Genomic DNA, 26,670 nt, shown 5'->3' with positions numbered 1-26,670 from the left:
CCACGGGTTCAGGTACGCCTGTCATCCAGAGCCCAGGGGACTTTTCCTGGTGCTGCTGGATTCGTGGTGAGAGGAGCCTCCCCAGCTTGGTAAAGCACCCGTCGCAGTGTCTGACAAGTGTGGAAAGAAAGCCCTGCGCCCGGAATCAAGCCGAGTGCCTGCAATCAGGGCACCTCTGGACGGTGGAGACTCGGGTTTTAAATGTATGAGAATGCGCAACATGTCAGAGTACCGCGGGTCAGATAGGGCAGGATTTGCAGAGTGGAACGATAGTAGCGGAAAGGGAGAAGTGGAAGAATATACGCTTTCATTGAGCCGCGCGGCAGAAATGGGAGTCGCCATCATCATCATCATCATCATCATCATCATCATCCGCGTTCAAAGCCCTGCGTTGTTAGTTCATCCCATTTCCCTTCCCCCGTGCCTCGGCTGGCTGGAGGCAGCGGCGAGCGTCGTCCCAGGGGTCCCTCTGAGTGCTCTTGCCCGCAATCGCCTCCACCACGCACCCCCTGTGCATGCTCTCCCACTCTGCACACGGCGGCCTGAGCTCAGCCGCCGAGAATCCCGCGCCGCCCCGCCCCGCCCCGCCCCCCGCGCGCCCCGCAGCGCCCCCCAGTGGCGGCCGGCCGGCTCTCTTTACTCCCAGCTCGCACCCCACTCGCGCCCGCCCTTCCCGCTCTTCCTCTCTCGCTGTATTTCACCCCCTGACTGTTGGCCTCGCCGCGCGCGTGCTGGCATTTGCTGCGTTGCCAGTCTGGCGTCTCTGCTGTCCCCACTCCCTCTCGCAACCCCTCCTCTTGCCCCGCGGGCGCCCGCTCTTTCCCTCCCTCCTCCCTCGCACCCGATCGGGAGGCTGCAAACCCAGAGCTCGACGCGGGAACAGCTCCGGCTGAGGGCAACTTAACTAACGTCTGCGGGTTGCGGAGGGGAGGCAGGAGGAGTTTCAGCGGCGAGAGCCATCAGCAAGGAGGTCTGCAGTAGCATGGCCCAGAGAAGCGCCTTCCCCGCCGCCGCGCTCAGGTCCTGGAGCATCCTCGCGTGCCTCCTCGTGCTGCGCGCGGAGGTCGGGCAGCCGCGGGAGGAGAGCCTGTACTTGTGGATCGATGCTCACCAGGCGCGAGTGCTCATAGGTAAGCAAGGCTCCCTACCCAGCACCTTCCCCCGCTTGGGCCTCCAGTTCTTCCATTAAAGGAGATATGCATGCATTTAGTATGTTCTTAAAACTTAGTTTCCAAGGAAGATTGTTCCCCCTTCTAACGAGCTGTTTTCCATCTGAAAGCAGATAAAAGTCTCTCTCAAGGAACCTAAGCTGATGCAGTGTCCTGATCCTGCTGGTGCTAGGTTCCATGGCCCTGTGTTTTTAGGTGGACCCCACATTTGTTAGCACCCGTCAACTCCACGTTCACTTCTTTTCCCTCAAAGCATGTGTCTGTTGGCATCATTCGTATCACAATCAGAAGAGAGTTAGTTGGTCCCAAGGCAGGTGCTTCGTGAGAAGAAATGACCCACACTAAATATTTGGTGTTCTTTTTGCATGAAGTTGCTGACGCCACCTACTTTGATAGTTTTGTTGGTTTCTTTTTAAACCCAGGATTTGAAGAAGATATCTTGATTGTTTCAGAGGGGAAAATGGCCCCTTTCACACATGATTTCAGAAAAGCACAACAGAGAATGCCAGCTATTCCTGTCAATATCCATTCCATGAATTTTACCTGGCAAGCTGCAGGGCAGGTAAGTTCTTATAACCGGAAAGGGTGGAGAAAATTACCTTTTCCACTGCCTGATGCCAGTAGAAATATTGCATAGTGTGGCACATTTTTACAACTTTTGAGAGTGATGAGAATCTGATCTCCAAAATAAATAAAGAATTAACTTCCACTTATTTAAACATATCACATAAATTAAGGACTCCAAAAAGGAAAGGGTGAGCAATGTGCCTAAGCTCACTGTTTTCATCAGATTCAGTGTCTTCAGGCTGCTGGAAATATAAAAACCTCAGATACCAACATCACTTCTTTCTGTGATCATGCTATTAACATTTAACAAAAGATTTTAAAAACTTTTTCCATAACATATACTAATCACTTGTGACATTTATACTGTACAACCAATTTTAAAGTCTGTAAGTATTTTTGACATTGTGCATTTGAAAAAAATTGGTATGAAGTTCACAGATTCAAAAAGTGTCATATAAGAACATTTATAAAATATTGCAGGCTACCGATTTTTTTAAGCTACCATTTTAATAATTTTACATGGAAAAAGAAAACTGCACTGTATTTTTATAAAGAAGCATTTCTTTTATTTCCTAGCACACTAGCATCTATGTTAACCTTTTGTACAGTTTTAGTATTACATAAATGACCTCTAATCAAATGACCTTTAATGACAAATGGTAAGTAATAAATTATTTTGCTCATTAGTTGGTAAAATGTGTCTACTATTAAAATCATTATAATTTTAATTAAAATCACATTTTCACGTCTTTTTTAATCTAAAATTACTTAAATGGATATTTTCATGAGGAATGGAATCCAGAAAAGACGCTTTCTAAAAAGTAACTATTTTGAATGGAGAAACCACTTTGGTTCCCTTTTGGTACCTGTTATAATATGAGCTTGATTATTTCAGCTGTATTTTTTCCCTCAGATCTGTTCTCTCATCTTTCTTTTCTAAAGTAGATCAAATCTAGACCCTTTGACACTTCCATTATTACAAAAAAAAAAAAACATTCTTTGGATCCATTGAAATTCATAACAAGAAAGTCATCTATTCTAATACCCCCATTTTGCAGATAAGTTCACTGAGGGTCTTACTGCTTTGTAGGGAGATTATTCCTTTTCTCCTGACAATTCCCTCTTTATAGATACTTTATGGATGATTAATTTTGGAATATTGTGAAATTAGTAATAAATCAATGAATGGCCTTTTATTACCTCCTTTTCGTTTCACTTGAATCTGTTTACTTGTGTTTGACTACTGGCCGATGGGGTCAATATTAATTCTGTGTTTTTAAAAAGAACATTTTTTTTTTACCTATACTTTTATGGATTCATAAGCTCCATTAGAAGGTAGCTTAACTCGTGCCTCTCCCTAGCTGAAGGAGGTTGGGAACTGCAGGAGAAGCAGAAAATGTCAATAGCTCTATTTATTTATTATCTATTTATTTTTCATGTGAGTTTGTCTTCTGAAGAATGGAATTTGAAGCAAAAGCTTAAATTTCATGTTATCTCTCCCGTTGCTTTATAGCATAGTGTGTGTTTGCAAATATTGACATATTGTTGTGTACAAAATGGATTGCATATGAAACAATCTCAGGACTATTTCTTGTAGGGGATTAGAGAAGAAGGTGGAACTGGCATGGAGATGCAACTTTCAGCATCTTTTTTCTCTCCTGTTTGGGTGTTGATTATCCCATGTGGATTATCTCCTTATGCATGACAACGTTAACTCCTCAATTAAATTATCTCACTCTGTGCTCAGTCTGCTCTGGATAGGTTACCACAGGTAACTATGTGAAGTCCAATGTCTGTTTTTCTTACAGGGGATGGTAGTGAGGGAGTAGGACCTTCATAATGCCAAACAGCAAGATGTTTTAAAATATTACTTAAATTTGACTCATTTTACTCCATAAAGTTATGTGATTTTAGCACCATACTGTTTGAAATGCATGGAAATTTTGAAGATGGGAAAAATAATGACTCAATACTAATTAAGTATTTTGAAAGGCATCTCTGGCTAAAGCCAAACCACAACAAAATATTGACCAGGAAAATGAAATGTCATTCCATGATCCAGTTATTTCATCCCAATATCAAACATTTAGGGATTTCAACACAAGTAAAACACATAGCTGATTAATGAAAATTTAAACTTAATATTTAAGTGTTTTGGCAACACATGGAGAAAATTAAAATAACTTTAGGATTGAAGACCTTGTGGAGGCAGTAGATATTACCTACGTCCAATAAATTATAAGTCCAGGAACCCTAATTGTTCTTGGGGCCATTTAAAATGACTTCCATGTTCTACTCGAACAAATGAAAATAAAAATTATAGTGAGATTCATTTCTCCACATCAAGTTGGTCAAATTTTTTAAAAGAGTTTTTAGTATGTGGAGAATTGTGCATATTCATATGTGGCTGATGCCTGTGTTAATTTTTGTTTGCAGGGCAATTCGAATCTGATGGCAAAAGGCTTGATATAGATTTTAAGTAAAATTTATAAATTTTACTTCTAGAGATTCATCCTAAGGAAATGATTATGGATGTGAATAAAAATTTAGGTGCAAGACTGTTCCTCATTATGCTATTTATAAAAGTAAAAAAGAAAAAAAAGTGGGTAGAACCTAGAAGTCCAGTGATAATAGCAGGAGAATACAATGAAGCATTAATAAGAATATTCTAGATATCTAGTCAGTGTCATGGAAAGATGTTCGTGACAAATTAAGTCAATAGTCTATAACAGCATATTCTGTTTGATTCCATTATAGAATATGTAGGCAGACATAGGAAAAACCATTTGATAAACATCTGATCCTACAAGGTGTTAACATTAGTTACATCTGCATTATTACATTTTGGTTTTTCCACAATGAATGTGTATCGATTTATAATTTTAAAAACTATTTTACATTAAGTGTGTCTAAATGGTTGTACTTGAGGGTTTAAAATTGTATGATGTTCTGTATTATAAATAGTTTACTTATATTTATCATCTAGCATCATTTTTACACTAACACCTCACTCAACAAAATGGTAAAACAAATGGTCTTCATAGCTGATCCTACCTGTGAAGCACAAAGAATTCACTAACGCTTACTGGATTGTCACCAGTATCTTGTGAGATCCCCAAAAATCTGCTTTGCAAGGCTTTCCTGCCTGAAATCAAATGATCTAAACTCTTCTTCTTCCTGAAATCCTCATTTTCCATGGAAAACTCTGTCTCCACTTTATCCCCCATTTAAAATACTAATTTTCTGACATGCCCCTTCTCAAGACTTTTGGATGAGAGAAAAATTTCTATTAACGAGGTTTAGGCTTAAAGGATTTGTAGTAATTATGGGAAAAGACTTTTTGTTACTGTATATAACTTTTAATAGTCGACATTTTTCGACGATGCATTCCTTATTGTAATTTTTCCCTAAATTTGAGACATGTAGGGGCCATGAGCAACCATTTTAGTTTTCTAAACTACGCACTAATTAAACATTTTATTTGGAAAGTAACCCTTTGTAAACCTAATAGCTTTCAAATAAAATTTTAATGAGAAATTTTGTTAGGGAAATCTGAATTCTAATATTAGGACACCACGGCTGATTTCCATATGAACCAATTTGGTATAAAGCCAAAAATTTTAATTTAAATAGCCCATACAATAAATGTATTTTTAATAAAATCTTATAAATTTGTAAAGATCATAGAGACTGGATCTTAATACTATAATACATTCTATCACCTGAATTATGATACTAGGGTACTATGGCTCTAGCACCTAGTTAATAGGACATCTCTTTTTATGTTGGCTTTTTTTAGTAGTCATGATGGATTTATGCTGAGCCATCTATACTAGTTTTCCCACCTCCTTGTGTCCAAATGCCTCGATTTCTGAGATGGTTGGCAAGGGTTGGGGTGAAATCGGTGTCTATGGAATAGAAATTCTCTGGGTGAAGATAATTGGTCAATATTAACTTCAAACCCACCACCTGGATTACTGTGCAAGTTCTAACCACCTGTACCAACAGGCCCAGATCTTAGAGTAAGTTTTTGATCACAATTCTTATAACCACTAGAAGACAGTGATATAGCTTAATTTTTCTCAATTTCAAGATGAGAAATTTTGGTTTAAAAACCAAAATTAAAAGTGTTGCTGTGGATACAGGAAAGGAAGAGGAGAATTTGCCTGCTACCTTAGGGAGGTGGGTGGTCATATGTGTATTTTAGAAGAATTGATTTTATTGGGTTAAACTGCAGAAATGTGCTCCTTTGTATTAATGTATAACCATTAAAAATAGGAAATATTAGATATGCTGAAGATACAGTGTAGCAAGTGAAATATTTTCCAACATGTAAGGTTAATTATGTGTTCGCAATCCTTACTATCTCTCTATCAATTAAAAACAAAACGTCTTGAATTATTGAAAACTGTCCCAAATAATAACAATAATAATACAAAATCAAGTATAAGGAAAGCTTGAGAACTTTGCCTGGATAGTGGTGTCTTGGTGAGTGATTCCGGTCAGTAGTACCCAAATTCAGCTTAAAAATGAGGAAAATACCTTTGGCGGGGGTACGTTGGGGTGGGGGTGGGAAAAAGTCAAAATCAGGCTGTTTTTCTGACAACTAACTCACATTTTTGCTAACTTAAAAAAAAATAGAATCACTCTACTGACATGTTTCTGTAATATCAACTGGATAATCCAATTCTGTCACTAAAATGCCCCTAAAGCCCCGGATAGCTTGTTTTTGCAGTGTAGTGTTTGATATGATGTAACGTGGGTCCCATTAAATCAGCTGCAGCCTGCAGTCTCAAATTTCCCATTGGACTGGTTGAGTTAAGGAGACCTGTATTAAAATGCTTTTTCCCTTCCCTTCTCCCCTTGACAAAAATCAAAGAAAAACAGTAGTGAATTTTAATTCAAGTACCTCCTCTTTCTCTTCAAAGGAACTGCCAAATACCCTTAAAATCTCCTTCCAACTCTGAAGTTATGGTAACACATTATTTATTATTATTATTATTATTATTATTATTATTATTATTTAAATCCATTAATGTATACTGTCCACATTTTTTCCTAATGGAGTTATGATTGTTTTGGTAGTTATAATCCAAGTGGCTGCATACCTTCGCACTCCTGGGATTTGCCGTCATACCTTTGTGGTAATTTTATGTCACCAAATGGGGGAAATGCCTTGTTTTGACCTCTGTTCCATGGTTTCAAAGTGGGAATGTGAATATGTTTACATACTGCGGGCACGATTCTTTAAAGAAGGTACTCATATCAAAAGCACAGCTTTAAACCTTTAATGTTTAGATTTTGTTATGCTGTGGTGTTTTGCATTGTGGTGTTGTGGACATGCCACTAGGGATCAAAGAGTAATTCTGCAGAGAGCCCATTTCATTTAGCAAAGCAGGCATGTGCCAGCCATCTGTTGTATCTGCTGATAGAAAACAGCAGTAAGTTTCTCAAACTTGTGCCAGAAAAAAAAAAAAGGCTTTATTGCTTAGAGGGGATGAATTACAAGGTACCTTGTAAGCCACATCTGGTTCTATAGCGATTTACATGGCATAAATGTAAACTCCACTATGTCTTCCTTACACAGTGGTGTAAAGGCGTGTAAACAAACCTTTCACTGCTATCCTCTGTGTTTATTCCTGACTGTAAAATGCTTGCACAAATGAAAATCTTTTAAATTATTGTGGTGAAGTGGAAAGGTACGACAGTTAATAGAGCATTTTGTTTTGGATTAAATTCATTTAACGTAAATGTCCCTGATGAATAGGATGGGTGGTATGAGGGAAAAACTCTGCGGGTTAAGAGTTTAGTGAAAATGTCCTTCATCCAGTAGCTGGAGATCAGTGGGGGTAGGGAGGCACTGTCAGATAAGGCCTTCTTTAGCTGCAGTAATTTAACCAACTTGCCCCACTTGCCAATGTGGAGGCAACTTGGTTTCATTCCCATGAACCCTTAGTGGATGGAGAGTTGTTCTCCCTTGCAGCATTTCTCTCTGCCTCATTCAGTCAGTCAACAAACACAGACAACGAGTTAGTCACAGAGCATACAAAGTGGGATAAACATGGTCTCTGCCCTCAGGGAGCTCCTAGTGTGGCAAACAAATAGTCATCACACATGTCCAAGTGAGGTAAGAAAGTATAGGATGGGCTGAGAGTACAAAGAAGGCTACTCTTTTCCCTGCCTGGAGGATGTAGGTAGGGAGCCAGCAGCTCTTCACTGAGCTCACTAAGCAGGTGTTGTCTGAGTTACTTCCTGAAGGATGTATAAGCATTCATCAGACCAGCGAGGGAGAAAAATGCCGTCCAAGTGGAGAGCTAAGGATGTTCAAGTGCATGGAGGTCTTAAAGGGGAAGCATGTTCTTGGTGATCATGAGGGAATTCATATCTCATCTGAGAGGTAATGGAAGTCCAATGAAAGGGACATCAAGGTCAAGTAATGGAGAAAGTTCTGAGGGAGGAGAAGATGGTGGAAATAATTCAGGATGGTTTCTCTCTTCTATGCTGGGAAGAGAACAGACTCATCATTTTGCAAGTTTTTCCCCGGGGATGTATTAAGTCAGTCTTGGTTTATGTTGTATGGACAGCAGCTTTTCCACAACCATAGTTAGCTTTTCTTTTTTACTAAACTTTTGAAAGAATTTGTGATGGTTAGGATCAGCTCCAGGTTAATCTTTTTAGGTGACTAGGACATGGGACTACAAAAATTGCTTTATTGAGTGCATTGGGCATTAAAAAATCAATTAAATTTTCTAATGGAACTTAGAACTTTGAACTTAAATGAACCTTAACTAAGGAAAATAACAATTTGAAAAAAAGATTGACTTAGCATCTATTCTCAAACTCCTATGTACTGTGCTTTACAGTATCATGAGAAGTACAATAAAGGTAGAGAAATTACACTTGGCTGGTGATCCTCTAGTTTAAATAATGAAAGGTTGAAATGCTGGAAATGGATTTATTTAAAATAAGCCTGCTTCTTCCAGTATTCTGTATTTTTTAAAAAACTTGTTAGTGAAAATATGAAAGTCACAGGACAATTTCTGTTCTTTCCTGTTTTTCTCAGATAGACCTATGGATGTCTATCCTTCTGAGCTATACATTTTATCTTCTTTTTGAATTTTATGGACAAATCTGATTAAAGACTCTTGGAAACTTTCAGGCATCTTTTGAAACACATTCACCTGCACAAACTATCACAGGGCAGATGTCTGTTGTGGGCCTGGGACCAAGAGACAGACTTGGAAGTGAGTTGTTAGCTGGCAACATAGGAAAGGAGATGAACCCAGTCCTTGCTTAGCTGCTTTTGGTCAGAATTCAGATCAGTGCCCTGGGGGCAAAACCTGATTAAGAACCAATTCTCTGCCCTTCAGAAAATTAGAAGCTAACTGGAGAGGCAGATGTATATCAACAGATCTTCCTAATAATTTCTGTTAAGTGGAAGTGCTGAGGCAGTCCCAGGCTGTAATGAGCATACAGAAGAGAAGTAACTCTGAGCTGAGTCTGACTTGAGTCAGCCAAGCAAAAACCTGGGAGGGGATGGTTTTTAGGGAACGGAAATACCTTGAGGCAAGGCATAGAGCCCAGAAATACATTATTTGGGGAACTACTACTTTGGTGTGGCTGGAGTGTGTGAAGTAGAGAGTTAGGCAGGGGCCAGGTCCTAAGGGACTTTGCTCAGCGTTAAAGCATTTGGGACTTACTCTATAAGCAATACTGAGTCAACACATGGAAAAGTTGGGAAGTTACTGAACATGAATGTTCAGCATTGGGAAGTTGCTGAACATGAATGTTCTGCTGAGCATTCAGATGACAAAGTCTGGTATTCATTTGAAAACCTGAGTCTAGAGCTAAGATATGAGGAAATAGAAATACTGATTTTGGAGACTTTGGATCCTACTTCTCTTACTCTCTCTCCTCCTTCCTACTTTTGACCTCACCTCAATACATATATATTGAGGCCTACCCAATGTCAAAGCTTGTGCTGAATGCTGAAAAAACAAATGTGAATTGTATATGAAGTTTGCCCTCAAGGATATCACAGTCTAGGGTGGAAACAGATATGAACTAAAATAATAAATCAATATTAAACATGTTATCATTGTAATACAAACAAGGTGCTATGAAAGTACTGAGGAGGGAGCCTTAACTCTGTTGGGAGAGGAGCGAATTATCTACAGAGTTCCTGGTGGTCTTCAGGAGTATAGCCTGAGGAATGTACACCTAAGACAGGCACATTGGAAATAACCTCTGTTTAACTCCTTGGCTTTATGTAGCTTGGCCTAATGTATTCTGCCTGCCACTTGCATTTTTTGGAAATGAATACAACAAATGGCCCTGTACCACTAGGTGACAGAACAAGTCAGTTCTCTTAAATTAAACATCTAGAAAGACGCTTGAGGAAACAGCCTGCGGGAGCTGAAGCTAGGCTTGAATGAACCTACATTGTATGGCTTCTTAGGATGCCTTGTTTCCTATGGAGGCACCAGCGGGAGAACGTACATCGGAAATCAAGTCCACGTGAGCACCTCTCCTACTCAAGGCAATAACCAGACGGATCCCCAATCGACTTGTAAAATTACTCGGTTATTTGGCTTTTGAGTACTTAGTGAAGTGATTTGATTCCTATTGTTTGTAAGTTCAGTCTCTATTCGTATTTCCATTTGGAACTTGTTTAGGATTTGAGATTGTATTTATATTTCTGTCCCTTATAGCAGTAGCCAGCAGATGGCAATGTAAAAGTTACTTTTTTTGTGGAATTTTCTACCTCACCATTTTTTAAGGTGATGGGGGTGCTAAGAGACCCATTTGGGGGGGTACTATAATTTTTATGCAACGTACTTCAATAGACCATTAATATATTCAGTGATTTAGAAAATAAACGTTCTCAGATTTAATGCCACTTGAAAGCATTAAAACTCATCCTAAATAACTAAAAATGTGAATGATTTCATTATCCACCAATCACCTGCGTTTTCCTATTAAACAGTTGTTCAATTTTGGGCAGGAGTCAAGCTTTGAGTTATCACTGCATGTGTATGCAGTTTTTTCTTTGCCTTCTCTGGCTGTATCTTCAGATGTCGCAGAATAGTAGAGCTGGAAGAGATCCCAGAGTTCATCCACCCCATCAAGCCCAACCTGTTGCTGAAGCATCAGTGAATTATGGTCTCTCAACCTCTAGTTGAGTATGCTCAATGCCAGTGAACTTATTAAGGCAGATTTTATTTAATAATTTTGTTTGTATTAATCATAGCAAGTTGTTCTTCATAATGGGTCAAAACCTGCCCTCCCGGTGTAACTTGAATATCACAAGACTACCAGTCTATGGACTCACACTTGGAGTCCTACCTGGCATTTACACCCTAAAGTTGGCTGACTTGTTCCCTCCTTTGCTCACGTAGGGCCTCTTCTTCATTTATTTCTTCTTCTCTAGCAAAGACGAGCTATTTCTGTGAGTTCTTAGAAGGGCTCTACACATGTCATCCTGGAGGGAGATGTCTTGACTTCCGCTGCTGCAGTGGGGCCCCAGTGAGAGGCTGCTTCTCAGGTTCAAGTGCAGCCTCTCCATGGTCCTTAAGCTATAAAGGCACAAGGGGCCAAGCTGGGTTGTATGCTCCACAGGCTTTACGGCTTCAGTGCAGCTTGGCATTCTGTGCAGAAATGGGGAGTCTACCCCCTTCCTCAGTTTGGCATTGAACTTTGTCACTTGGTATCTAAAGCAGCCTGGCTTAAGATGCTGACACCAACTGAAGACACCAACATTACGTTCCTGTAGCCCATGTCCCCATAGAAGTTAGGCCTGGTCCTTAGGGGCAAGCCTTAGACTCTTTCAGTACAAATGTGCATCTCTACCTCCCGTTCTCTTACTCCTAAGCAAATTCTATTAGCAGGTACCCTGAATTCCATGCACACCAAAGGGTGCCACAGACCAGCAAAGACACAGCTGAACCCCAAATCCCAATTGAGGCTCTGCTGGAATGCCTAGTCACATCTATAATTCCTGGCCTTGGTCCTCTCCCTGACGTCTAGATCCTGGGAGTATGTTTTAACCTTTCTGATTGGCAACCAGCCCGCAGGCATTTGAGGACAGCTCACATCCCTTTCACATTATCTTTTCTCTACGCCACCATCTCTAGTTTCTTCAGCTACTTCACATAAACAATTTTGCATTTCTGTAACCTTGACTCCTGAATACGTATCAAAAGTATAAAATTTTCAGAGATGAAATTTATTGGTCCTTTACTTTTTGTACTCTGATTAGAAAAGAGTTTATTGCTAAACTGGAGATTAATTTTCTGACTTTCAGAATTGTAAAATCGGTTTTTGGTGTATGAATCTTGAGTGGTAAAGAAGGAGGAGGAGAAGATAAAAAGAAGGAAATAGCTGGCACTTACTAAGTGTAGTCTCCGTGCTAGTCATTGCGTTAATCACTTTTCATCACTATAGTTAAATTCTATGAGATAAGCACTAATATTCCCATTTTACAAAAGTGGCAACTGGGTCATAAAAGGTTAAGTGGCTTGTGTAAGGTCACACAACTAGTGGGTAGTGGAGCCAGGATTTAAACTCAGGTGGTCTGACTCCAGAGTCCACGATGAAATTTCACAAACTCTTTGAAATTAAGATTTTCCTGAAGCTGTATCTATATTAGACATTTTATTTCATGTATAATGTGTGCTGTGGAGCACGAGTTAGGTAAGGACCCTGATCGACACGAGCTTATACTGTTAGAGGAGGCTAAAATAGCATGGCTTTAGTACATACTAGGCCATTCACTTGAAATTGTCATTTTTAGTACTAGGTCAAAATGGTTGAATTTCATGTGATTTTACCTAATAATAAGAAAACTGACGTTTACTGGACATTTGCTGTGTGCCAGCAGCTCTTCTCAGTAATTTATATGGAAGATCTCATTTAACACTTGGACCAATTCTATGAGCTGAGGGTCCTAGTTTTATCTCCATAAATATGTAAGACTGAGATGCAGAGAAATTAAATAACTTACTGAAGATCACACCTTAGTCAGCCTGTAGAGCTTGGGTTTGAATGCTGGTTGATATATATATATATATACACATATAGTTCAGAAACCAGACAGAACTAATACAAATATCTACTTGACTCCAGAATGGCTGAATGTCTTTGGTCCCCAATGTTTAATCATTGAATTTACCTGATTTCTTGGAGATCTGCAGGCTTCAGTGGAGGGTTATCATGGCACGTTCTTTGTTGCCCAGGATTTGAGGAAACATTTACTCATAACTGACGGAGAGTATAAATTGGTACAGCTCTCTTGAATTGAGGTAAGAGGTTGTCCTATAATTCTGCTAATTGCAGTGATACCTTTCTATATTGCACATAATAGTTTAAAACATGCTTTTGTTTGTATTATATCATTAGGGTCATTCAGTACTCCTACTAACTGTAAAAAATCATGCATTCATGAAACTTAGATAACTAAATATGAGGAATAACTGTGATAATTTGCTGTGAGTGGCCTTAGCCAAAAGTAAAATAATTCAAACATGATCTTTAATAGCTGTGCATTTTTCTATAATGCACAAAAGATTTGTGTTTGTGATTTTATAGAAATGCTTTTGCCTTTCAATAAAAATAAATAAGGGCCCATTCAACAAACACTACTTAAATTACAAGGAAACTTTCAGCGGAAAATATAAATGGATTACCATTCTATTCCATGGCAAGCATAGAAATAATAACCCTTTGTATGTTTTCATACTTGGTATTTCAGATATGTTTTTTGCCATCAATTCCTTGAGAAACTTTTCATACCCGAGGCTCTTCTAGAATAGTATTTGCATAATTGTAGAAATCGTTCCCCCAATATAAAACACTTCAAGTTAAGAGAGGTGATTGAATCTGCCTTTTTGAGTGGGACACAGGCCTGGACTGGTGTGAGACAAGTGAGGCACTCAGGGTGACTGTGTGAATTGAGGAGTGGGCGCCTCAGTAAATTTGCACTCTGAGTGCCTTGCTCACCTCTCTCTAGCCCAGGCCCTGAACTGAAGAACATGGTGTGTGATGGTTAATTTTATGTGTCAACCTGACTGGGCCCCAGGCTGCCCGGACGTTTGGTCAAACATTCTTCTGGGTGTCTCTGTGAAAGTGTTTTGCATGAGATTAACATTTGAGTTCGTAGACTGAGGGCATGTGGCCTTCCGCAGTGTGGGTGGGCCATATCCAGTGAGGTGAAGGCCTGAATAGAACAAAAAGGCAGACCCTCCAGGAGTAAAGGTGAACTCCTGCGTGACTGCCTTCAAATGAAACACTGGCTCTTCTTGGGTCTTGAGCCTGCCTGGAAGTTACATCATTGGCTCTCCTTGTTCCCAGGCCTTTGGATTCTAATTGGAATCCAAATTAGATTTGGCTCCCAGTCTCAGCTTGTCGACTACAGATCCTGGGACTTGTCAGCTTCCATAATTACATGAATAAATTCTATCTATCTATCTATCTATCTATCTATCTATCTATCTATCTATCTATCAATCATCTATCTATCTATCTATCATCTATCTATCTATCTATCTATCTATCTATCTACCCACCCACCCACCCACCCACCCATCTACCCATCTATCCATCTATCCATCCATCTATTCTATTTAGTTCTTTTTCTCTGGAGAACTCTGACTACTATACCATGTTTTCTGTCTTAGCTGTCTAACAGTGGAAGTATTACTATCAAAGAGGCAAATGGCAACACAGGCCAAATCTTGATCAATTGAAACTCTTGGGGGCTTTGGTTTCTTCAGCTACTAAAAGGAAATAATTAATTTACTGTTTACAGCGGCAGCAAAATGCAGTTGCATAATGTGTACAAAGTACTTGACACATAGTAGACACTGAAAGAGTAGGGTCTTTTCTTCCCTTTGTATTAATGAGCTGTTAGTGCTAAATGGAAGCCATGAGGCCAAAGAAAGGGAGTCTGCCAGGCCCCAGGCTGGGGAGTATGCTGGCAGGATGCCCAAATTCCACTATAAGTGATAGCGTCCCACTCTCTGAACTCAGTGTCACACTGGGCTGGCCTGAGGAGACCTGGCTTCTGGCCCAGCTCCCACACCATCTATTTGGGACCACAGACAAGTATTTCATTTTCTTTCTCATCTGTAAAATAAGGGGGTTCCTTTCAGCCCTAAAAGGTCTGTGATTTATTATTAGTCATTATCATGTCCGTGTTGTTCTTGGTATTGTGTTTGAATTCAAATCACAGAAAGAAAAATGGCATGGACAATGTGGTTAATAAAAAATAAAACAAACTTTGAGCAGAATTAACTTTTCACAATACTGTTTGCCTTAATAATACTGGTAACATCTATTTTCGGCAACTTTTATCTGGTTTTCCTATTTGCTTGTTTTTAGTCCATTCATTTTGACTAATAACTGACTTTAGGAGTTACATTCTGAGACAGGTGACAGGACAGCTACATTACTAATATTTACCCTTTAAGACTTTCTCCAAATAGTAGCTTCTTTCTAGATACTTACAATAGTTATTCCTGGCTTGGCTCTTTACAAAGAACTGAAGAATCAACTCTGAGATTTTGTTGCTCTGTTACAAATTGAGATTTTCATACTTTGAGCTGTCTTTGTAGTAATCATAACTTGCGAAACCCATTACTTACTCAGGAACATAAACTGGACTTCATTAGAGTTTGCAATACTTAATTTCCTGGGTATAGCTATTTCTTTTTATGAATCCTTACAGAGTTTTATTTTAAGTTCATTACTTTTTCCCATCATAAACTAGTATACCCACTAAATTTTTAAAAATATTACGGAAAAAGAGAAAGAAGAATGGGAGTGGGGAAATCATGTATAGTTAGCTCATATAAGAAATTTAATATTTTGGTGTTTTTCCATCTATTGTTTTCCACTGAAGTAACAGTTTGTGTCCTTTTTTGTTTGCTGTTTGCTTAAGGAAACAGTAGGACAATTTCCCATGTTATTACATATTCTATAAACATGCTTTTTAACGTCTACACAATATTCTATGGTTTATTTAAGCATTCTCCTATTTAGATTATGTCTTTAGATAATTTTCCACTGTTATAAATAACACTCTGAATAGCAACTTGATGCATAAAACTTTTCCTATATTAGGGTTACTTCCTTAGGACTGAGTTTCAGAAGTGGAATTTCTGAGTTGAAGCATCTGGTCACCGCACAGATTCTTGGCACATACATTGTTTCAGAATGGCTTGCAACGGCGACTCCATATTCCTAACAGAACTACATTATGCAAGGATGTTCTTTTTAGTATGCTTTTACGGCTTATTTCTTTTCTTTTTTTTTTTTAATTAAAATTTATTGCGGTGACAATGGTTAGTAAAATTACATAGGTTTCAAGTGTACAATTCTGAACTACATCATCTATATATCACATTGTGTGTTCACCACCCAGAGTCAGTTCTCCTTGAAATATGGCTTATTTCTAAACCTCCAAATGAAGCTTTCCAAATGGTAGTAATGGCTGTTGATGTCTGCTTGCATTTTTGTTAAGTTCTGACAGGTTTATCTCAGTGGGAATTCCATACTGTAGGGGGCAGTGGGGGATCAATGAGTGGCCCTTCTCCCTTTCCGTACAGGGATGTTAAGGTTCATCAAGTTAAAAATGTCTGCATAAGGATGATTGTTAATTGTGCATATGGGACTCTGCAGACAGATATGAATTATAAATTATGCTTCTGGTCTACGAATACAAAACTAGTGGGTGATTTCTAAAGAATACAATAGGTAATTCTTTTTGATCATAGCAAAGAAACATTTTCAACTCATTTTAAGTGAATATGAATAAATATTTATATGAGTTTCTCTGCATGTTTCATATACATATGTAACTATATTTATCCAGAAATTTTTTGAAATAATAATGATCAGAACATTTATTTTTGCACATATATTCATATATATACATATATATATATATACATGTATATACATATATATGTATATATATATGTATATGTATATACATATATATGTGTATATATATATATATATATGTAACTTATTTTCCCAACACTCAGTGGTGTAATTTTCTCAGTTTTCTTAGGGACAAGGCAGACAGGGATTAGCAAATAGATCGACTTCAAAGCCAGAGAGATATTGTCATCAATGGCTGAAACATAGTACTTTCTATGAGGAAGAATGGTGTATTTGCTACATTTATGAAAATAGGGAACTCTGAGCAAATAAATACACTCCTATGGGTGTTCGGTAAAAGGGAAGAAAAATTAATTAGCTAACCAGAGCTTCTAGAGCTGTACATCCAAGTGGAAGAAGGGGAAAAAGTGATAGAGGGGAGTATTAAAGAGAAAGTATTCAGGCAGCTGAAGAGCTGGTTTCACTGGAACAGCGGTCTCGATATCTGAAAATACTCTGCATTTTAGCCTTTGAAGTGTCTGTTAATTTCTGCTGAATTGGCTCTCTGCAGAATAAAATGTTTCAGGGGGTAAAAGAAAGCCTGGCAGGTAGACACAAATTACTGTTTATAAACTGTTGGCTTCTCTGCAGCCACCTCAAAGACAGGAGCCCTCTGTGCTTCTTTGAGCAAAATCTCCTGTGGTGAACACATGAGGCAAACAGAAGGGAAATGGGCAGGTCTGACGGAGGGAACTCATTCTCAACCATCCAGTTGGCTTGCTCTAAGTAATCTCATCAATTGGTTATCAAAATGTATCTCTACCTTTTGAAAATATCAGAAATTGATAATGGCAAAAGAGTGCATCCAAAGATATCTGGGTGGCAAATTTCCAGGTTTGCGTATGTTTCTGAGAAGACTGATTGCTCATTAGGTCTGAGATCACTAAGAGCCTAGAACTACTGTGTTATCCCGAAAATAAGACCAGGTCTTATATTAATTTTTGCTCCAAAAGACGCATTAGGGCTTATGTTCAGGGGATGTCATCCTGAAAAATCATGCTAGGGCTTATTTTCTGGTTATGTCTTATTTTCGGGGAAACACGGTAATATGCCGAGACTTTAACATTGAAAACTAACTCTTTACCGAGCCCACTACTCTACCTGGTTATCTATGCAGAATGAACTATGTTCTTCACAAATGTTCAGGACTCTGTTAAACCTTGGAAGAATTTGTTGAGGGCTGCCTCCATTTAGAATAAAAAACTCTTAGAAGGGAACCTAACTGTTCAGATGGGAAAACTGAGGACCTGGGATGATGACCGACTTTCTGAGGCTCACAGTCAGCAACACAGCTGGAAAAGAGCACATATCTTCTGACAGCCAGAGCAGATCTTTCCACTTTGTTTCCATCTGAAGCTTTAGGCTGTGAGAAGGTACATTACCACATCACAATTCAATGGCCCCGTAAAATGTGGAAGGGAAGCATTCCCTACACTTTTTCTCCTGGAATGGGGTATGAGGAAGTTTGTTGATCTATTATTATGCTATCCAGTCTAATAATCTCTCTCTCTCTCTCTCTCTCTCTCTCTCTCTCTGTGTCTCTGTCTCTGTCTCTCTGTCTCTCTCTCTCATTTTCAATTTTGAGGCGATAGCTAGATGGGCTGGTTACAGGCACTGCTCGTTTTTGACTATGATACATTTCAACCAGCACAATGCCAAGACGAGGTAGATATTTAACAATTGTAGTTCCCCAATTCTCAGGCTAATATCAGCGTTGGGTTTCTTCTCTTTAGTTTCAACATTAGCATAATGGAAATGGCTGGTAGGGAGGCAGTATGGTATCATGAACGCATGTTGAGCCAGTCCTGATGGACGGGCCTTAATATAACTTAACCATTCCACATGATCTCCTAGAATTTTTCCAGCTCTAAAGTGTCTTGTTCTGCCTTTTTACCTTAAAGGGGCTTTGTGAAGGCTGACATGTTTACAAAGCTCTCTGAGATCCTTTAATGTGGAAATTCCAGCAGCATCAAAAGGAACTACAGATACAGATTTTTCAATGAGAGTTGGAAAGTGTTTAATAGTCAGATAATCTATTTGTCTTTAAAAACAACATTGTTTTTACGTGACTGAAAAGTTGGCCTGACCCTGTGCTAACCTGTTTCTAAAAGCCTGGGTTTATAGATTGGCTTTTTCTTTTATCCACTGCCTATGAAGGAAGAAAGACATTTTGTTAGCACAATGTGTGCTGACCCTTACGTCTGTTGTCCTTCTCTTAATTCATTTTAGAATGTTGGCTCTTTCTTGGAGATGAGTTCTTTCCTCTAGAATCCATCAATCCTAGAATTACAACCCCTCTCCCTTTTCATCCTTCTTCTATTTAATAAACATGACTTCCCCCCATGGTACTAGAACTTCTATTACTTTAATTTCCTCTAATAATTTCACCCAACAACCAAAGAAAATCAAGGGAAAATACTAAAGACAGAAAAACATGAGAGATCATGCTAAGTTGATTCTAAAGAAGGCTGGTGGAAAGAGTTCTGTGGAAATACTTACTCTCTGGGAGGGAGATAATTTAGAAATAATTATTAAGGAAAGAATAGATTTTTTGGAACAAACAAAGTGATTTTGGAGGAATCGGGAAGAGTAATACAGAGTATCATGAACAAAAGATTAAGTTTGGGAGTGGAAAAAGTAGAGAAAGAAGTAGACAATGTACCAACCAGAGCAGGAGGAGTGGGGAGGAAATGTTGACAGGCAGGCTACTTGTGAATGAAAGTTGCGCTTTATTTGAATTAAAGTATAGCTGACATACAACATCATATTAGTTTTAGGTGTACAACACAGTGACTTGATTCCTATATGCCTTATGAAGTGGTCTCCATGAGAAGTCTAATAAACCATCTGTCACTGCACAAAGTTATTACGATACTATTGACTGTATTCCCTGTGCTGTACATTACATCCCCATAACATATTTATTTTATAACTAGAAGTTTGTATCTCTCAATCCCCCTCACTTTTTTTGCTCTTTTCCGCACTGCCCTCCCCTCTGGCAACCATCAGTTTGTTCAGAAACAAAAAGAATGAAAAGACAAAACAAAATAGAAACAGCAAAAGTCTTTTAAGGTCAACTGTAGATTACTAGAGAAGAAGGGATCTCTGCATCTAACAGGAAACGTACAGTGCAGATCTTTCTGTAAGAACTCAACCATCACTTTGGCTATACAGTGTTTCGTTATTTTGATGGCTCACACTTTATCTCCATCCAGAACCTTCCTTGCTACAATGAAATTTTGTTGTTGTTGTTATACCTTTTAGGACTTTAGAACAACAGCCAAAAATTCACTTACATCAAAGTAGTACTGGTTTTCCATAATGATATGTAAAAACAAACAAACAAACAAACAAACAGAAAACCATCAAGAACTATGGCAACAATGAACTTGGAAAGGTGATCAATCTGAATACTCAATTTTCAAAAACACTTCTTCATACCACTTTCTAATAAACTTTGATATGCTTTTGTGAATGCTTCTGATTCATTTATATCATTTAAAGTAGATACTATTATTTTATCTATTGCATGGCATGAAGGGAGAATTTTATACACAAGTATCATAATCAAGTTGACTTTTTCCATATAGCATAAAATTACTAACTCAAATTCAGCTTGTGGTAAACTGTGATTTTCCAGATCTGATTTGCCTAGTCTCAGTTGATCCATTATGCTTCCTATTATGCAACCTATTATGGGTTGGCTTGTTGTCCCTGCAAATTTTATTCTAGTTTTAGTGTTTTCATATATTAATTGGTTAAGAACATTTGCATACTTCTGTTTTTCAGAATATTAAAACCTATTTAAGAAAGTCTACAGCTTTTGTGAGCACTTTCATATTTTGTTTATAAAAATTACTAATAAGAATATATAATAGATTGGTTTCCAAGACCAATCTGAATGAAACTACCCAGTATGTACACCAGGCTGAGGTAGGTTTATGCTTTGGGTGTGGCTTTTAAATCGACTGTTTAGCCATGCCATAGAATGGTAAATGCTGGACTTCCCCATTGTGGGAAGGAATCAATAGTGATTTTGAAATAGAGGTAGACTCTCTCTGTTGCTTCCTGTCCTCTCTTTTGAGGAATTACATCAATTCAGTCAGGCAGTGTTTGCTTCTTGGGACTCTACATTGATATCTAGCTTATTCTTCTAGGTATTAAAAGGACCATGAAAACAGATGCTGATCATGATTGGGCTATAATTTCCTGAGCTATCTCCCCTGTTTTTTTTCGGGGGGAGGTTAATTTTTTTTTTTTTTTTGCAAAATAAAAGGGGGGGAGTGTAAGTACAGGAGATCCATTTCTCAGTGCCTTTTAGTTTCCACACATTCACCCAAATCATGATTCAGAGCATATAAGCCCTGCTGATTTGCATCATCCATTTTTCCCATTGGTCTATTTCTTTTCCTCTTTATGTAGCCTGTTATCCTCTTTCTTGACTGGGGACTAAAATCAGTTCACTGGTATTTTCTCAAAGAATAGTCAAACTGTAGATGTTAGAAGCCTGATCCTTCTTCCCTTTGGTGTTACTGGTCTTTGATCATCCCTTCTTGTTTTCGTGTGCAAGACATTTGAAATTACTTTTATAAAATAAAATTGAACAATTGAAAATAGACTGGTAAATTGTTATGGTCTCTGCTTTTAGGAATTATAATCAAATAGAAGCGATATGGGGCCAAATATCACATTTTTGATGTAGATAGATACATTGAATGCAGTGAGTCAGTAATTAAAATTTTAATTTGAAAGCTAGTAACATATTTACACATGGAGAAGTTCTATATCATGGCAATGGAGTCACAAAGATTACTTTAACAGTGACTTTTTAAAGTAAGGAATCTAAAGATATATAAATTCGCTGGAAATTAGCTTTGGCAACTTTCAAATATGTTCCAAAAAGCAAAAAAAAATCATAGTAAATCATAGTAACAGGTAACAAAACTGAATAAAGTGACACTGGAGTGGGGGTAGTAATAGTTATGAGAGAGGGGACCAGGATGCAAAAATAATTCCTTTGATGTATCCCCTTAACGTATTGCTTTTGGCTTTATCTACTCATCTCACTTTAAAGATCTGATATTTAGTCCAAACAGATGGGACTAATCTTTTTTGAATATCTTTTATTCTGTCATTAAGTATTACTTCAATTTAGACTTCTTTGTCCTCTTAGATACATGAGAAAACTCTGATTTTGTTGTTTTTTTCACCTGCTGTGGGCCTGGGTGGGCTATTTTTCTTCCCAAATATTCTCTTGCATGTTTACTGCTGTTTCTCCCAAAGTGAAGCCAATTAAGCTACACTAAACACCCGCATTTTAAATTTAGCAATAATACAATTTAGTTGAGAGAGTGAGAGGTAAATATAAGTTTTAGATCATGTAGATAATGACATAATGGCTTCCTCACCAGGCCCCAGTCATTTAAGAACTTCACATGAGAACATATCTTTGCTAAATGAATATATTTTCCACTTATGTTTTTAGCAATGACTTGTTGGAAAAGTCCTTTTTTTCACTGATATATATTTTTAAAGCATGCAAGCCATGCAATTAACTAAAAAGTTACTGTCTTTGATTGAATTGCTTTACACAAGTGAGTGTCTATTGGATTCGGGGGGAATAGTTTATCCTTTTAAGCTTTCCCCAAATCCTGCCTATTAGTTACCCACACCCTTGCTTAGGGGCCTGAAGAGTTCAAGGCTGACAGTAGCTGTGAAAAGTTTCATAGCCTTTTAAGAAAGTTCAACGGCTATGTTTGGGGAAGAGATACATGTATTATGCAAGACTGCTAGCTAGCTAATACAGAGATTGTAACATATGGAATTCATAAAGGTCCAATTACAGGACCGTCACTGTTTGCCATGGTTTTAACTTATGTAAGTTATTGATTATACTTTCATGAGATCATAATCAAAAGGTTATTCTTTGGTAATGGTGTGTTAGAAGAGCTTTATCCTGAACTTCAAAGCTGTCCTCTGAGCCCCAAGAACAAAGGCTTAGAAGTTTGAACCAGGGGCAGAATCAGTCTGTATGAGTTAACGATGTTCCAGACCATCCGGGAGCTGAATCAACCATCCACGTGGGTGAACTTTCTCTCATCACATCAGATCAACAGTCATCACTAAAAGATGACAGTTGATTCCTCTTTAATGTGCCTTTTTTTTAATGAATCAGCCTGACTATGGTGTCTGCTCACATCTGCCCCATAACCATTTATTTTAACTATAAAGTACTGTCATTCACTGTGCTCTCGGAAGAGTGATTATCATTAACTAAGTTTGCATTTAGGAAGGGGAATTTCAAGTACTAAAGAATTTACAGAAATAATCGTTAGAAATGAGAAAACTTATATGTAGCATATAATTGAAAGGTACTGAAGGAAAGTTCAGATTTGTCCTAATACTCTGTCATGTGTTAAATGGGCAAAATAAAGAGACTGAGGTTGGCTAACATTACAATGGAAAATATGCTGGCCTCTCTTTGGCTTTTAAAATCCCAACATAGGATCTATGGGTTTAAAACTATTGCACCAAATCAGCAAAATGCCACCATTTATAATCACATAGAACAATCTTTTCTTTCCCTCCAAGTCAAGTTGTTGTCCTTTCAATCTTAGTTGTGGAGGGCTCAGCTCATCTCCAGATCCAGTTGCCCTTGCTAGTTGCAGAGGGCGCAGCCCACCATCCCTTGCGGGAGTTGAACTGGCAACCTTGTGGTTGAGAGGACGTTCTCCAACCAACTGAGCCATCTGGGAGCTCAGCAGCAGCTCAGCTCAAGGTGCCGTGTTCAATCTTAGTTGCAGGGGGTGGAGCCCACGATCTCTTGCGGGAGCCAAGGAATCGAACTGGCCACCTTGTGGTCGAGAGCCCACTGGCCCATGTGGGAATTGAACCGGCAGCCTTCGGAATTAAGAGCACAGAGCTCCAACCACCTGAGCCACTGGGCCAGCCTCACATGGAGCTCTCTTTACTCTTTCTCACAACAGTCCCTGCAGACCTACTATGGATGCTACTTTCTCCCTGGGCCTTTGGATGAATCCTCAGGCAGATCCAGCCAGAGATAATAAAACGTCCTCTGATTACTTTAGTGCTAAGATTGTTCTCATTTCAGTAATTGAAATATCCACTTCTGTATAGTAGTTCAAATTCTGATCTTTATTCATAGTTAAAACTCCTCCCTTCCCTCAGCTGTGGCCTAGAAGGCACCATGGTGGTCTCTTATCACTAGACCACCTCCTGCTCTTCCAGGGCTAGAAGGCTGGTATGCAGGTAAGGGGCACGGAAAAGAGAGACGAGATAAGAGGTAGGGCATTGATGTCACCTACAGTGTCTAACTCTGGCCCCAGAGGATGTTAAGGGCTGACTTGTTATTACGGGTGCTTTCCTGGGTTCCTCCACTGGGAGCATCTGCATTCCCTGTGGCGGGGTAGTACCTCCCCTCAGGCTAGTGCCCCAACACTCTGGTTCTGCCACACTGGTTTTGTTATTTCCTGATTGTTCTAGGTACCATCCTGCCTGAGGTGTTTGGCACTAATTATTCCTTCTGCTGGAGTGCTTTTGCCCCAACTATTTGTCCAATTATTTACAAGTTTTCTAACATTCATATTCACCTACTTATATTGATATAGAAACTTTTCTGACAAAGACAATGGTATGTTTAAAAAATAAATACTGGTTTCAGTCAGTAGGATTTATTGCTTATACAGTACAGTGCCAGGCGAGGTGAGAGTTCCAGAAGTCTTAGTTCCTGTCTTTGAGAAACTCTGATGTATCTATAAAAGATAACTTAAAAACCCTCAACACTATTAAAAATTATTCCCTAATATAATCAAATGTCAAGTTAGTGTTTGAATTTCCAACTGTCTCTCATAAATGTCATACATTTTAAAAGCTCTGTTTATTGAATGAGAATCTAAATAGGACCCACACATTGTGATGGGTTTGATGTCGTTTAGGTCTCTTTTAATCTAGGTTTCCCATCTATCTCTCATTTTTTTATTCCTGGAAATTTTGGTTAAAGAGACTGGGCTTTTGGCCTATTAGAGTTTCTCATAGCCTGGATTTTGCTGATTACATCTTTGTGGGATACTTTTACTTGTTCTTTTTTTTTTTACTGTTAAATTTTACTTGTTCTTTTATTCTCTAAATTAATAGTTCAATAAGACATTTCTAATTTGTTTTAAAGCTAAAGAAATAAGGTAATTGCAATTTTGCTTATATATGCTAACTTCAACTGTAAACTCAAATCGGCAATAAGCAGAAAGGAAAAGATTTTTAAGATTATTTTACAGCCTCTTCTCTTTCGAACTCTTCTCCCTGTACCTGTAGCACATGGCTGCCGTACAGGACTGTGAGAACCCTTTGGTCACACTCCTCTAGCCCCAGACACCCAGAAAACATCCTTTCTACCTGTGGGTTCTCCCACTGCATAGAAATTCTGCTGTCACCAATTGGGGTGCCACCAGTAAGTGTGGGCATTCACTTGCGTATCGATCCTGTTGATGATGATTACCATTTATTGAATGCTTACTATGTGCCAACATTTGCTACCTGCTTTATACACATTATTTTAATCCTTGCAACAATGCTATAAAGTCGGTGCTGACCTCCCTTCAGTTCCTCAAGCTTGCCAAAGTCCTGTCAGAGCTTATGTACCTGATTTTTCTTCTGGTGAAAATGTTGCCCTCTTTTACCTGTTTAACTTATGCTCATTAAGCAGACCTCAGTTCTGGCTTTCTTTCTTAGGCAAGCCTTTTTTTGATGCCCAAGCTAAGTCAAATTACATATTCTCAAAGCACCACATACTTCTCTGAAGCACTTTGTCACAGTCTTAATTGTTTATAATTATTTGATTAATGAGCAACTCCCTTCCAGCCTACAAGCTCCACAAGGACAAATATTAGATCTGTTATTACTCATCCTTAGCCGTGTAGGCATACCATGCCTAGTGCCTGGCACACTCAGTACATAAATGTTGAATGAAGAAGAGTCCAAGACTTTGCCCATAATTCACGGACCCATTAACTCCCATTTCCTGTGGACTTGTGATTGGGATTCCAATGCCTACCTTTCTCAATCAAGGCTTCATACGTATACCTGGGCTTCTGTTTCATTTAATGTCAGAAATTTCATGACTTGGAATGGACATAGTAAGACGTGATTTACTTTTTTTTTTTTGATATGATTAATTTGACTTAAAGTTTGTTTTCATTTTTTGTAAACCGCTTTTGAGCCACAAAGCATATGTTAGTCACTGGAGATTCAAATAAGAATTGATAAAATCTCTTCCATAGAGGAGAATTTAATGGGGAAGACAAGTAAATAGATTGTTACCATAAGTGCAATAGTACAGGTAAGGGAAAGTATAGGAAAGAAGCATCCGAAGTGGGAAAGTTTTACCAAAGAGGTTACATTCCATCTGAGCCTGGAGAGGGAAGCCAAAGTTTGCTTGGTGGACAGAACAGACATTCCAGGCGTAGAGTGAGGAGCAGGGTTCATGAGAAAGCATGGCAGTTCGGTGGACTCAAAGCTTGCTATGGCTGGGTCAAAGACTTATGAAGAAAGACAAGAGAAGAGGCTCGTGGGCAGAGCAGATATAAAGCAGTAGCTAAATCCTTCTTTGTGATTAGAAACTATTAAGGGTTTTGAGCGAGAGCAGTAATATGGTCCTGGTGGGATTTAGGAAGAAAAATGGGATGGTGGTGTAGATTGGTGGGGAGAAATCTCGAGATCATGAGGGAGATAGTTTAGGGGACAATTACAAAAACATGGGTGAGAAATGTCTGAATTTTGGTAGTACCAGTGGGAAGAAAAAGAAGGGAATAGATTTGAGAAACTAATGAGAGCTTGTGGATATGGTTGATGAAAGAAAAGTTAGTCTAGAAAGACTGCCAAGTTTGTATCTTGGGTGATCATGTATATGGTGCTTCCTATCTAAAGAAAGATGAGTAAACAGGTTCATTAGTAAGATAATGAGTTTGGTTCAAACATGTTA

General features: G+C 38.7%; 1 protein-coding gene across 1 annotated transcript in view; it reads left to right on the top strand.

The window, feature by feature from the left end:
• Positions 1-617: 617 nt before the first annotated feature.
• The window catches only part of WIF1 (WNT inhibitory factor 1), a 69,048-nt gene continuing 42,995 nt past the window's right edge, over positions 618-26,670 (top strand). Inside the window, exons 1-2 of the mRNA XM_081060245.1 lie at positions 618-1,130; positions 1,592-1,731. Of these exons, the coding sequence (XP_080916371.1) occupies positions 983-1,130; positions 1,592-1,731 (288 nt within the window). The 5' untranslated portion in view covers positions 618-982. The remainder of the gene's footprint in view (positions 1,131-1,591; positions 1,732-26,670) is intronic.

The sequence above is a fragment of the Rhinolophus hipposideros genome (genome assembly GCF_964194185.1).
Source record: "Rhinolophus hipposideros genome assembly, chromosome: 9".
NCBI lineage: Eukaryota > Metazoa > Chordata > Mammalia > Chiroptera > Rhinolophidae > Rhinolophus > Rhinolophus hipposideros.
The sequence above is the reverse complement of the archived record's forward strand: the minus strand, read 5'-3'. Positions and strand labels throughout refer to the sequence as shown.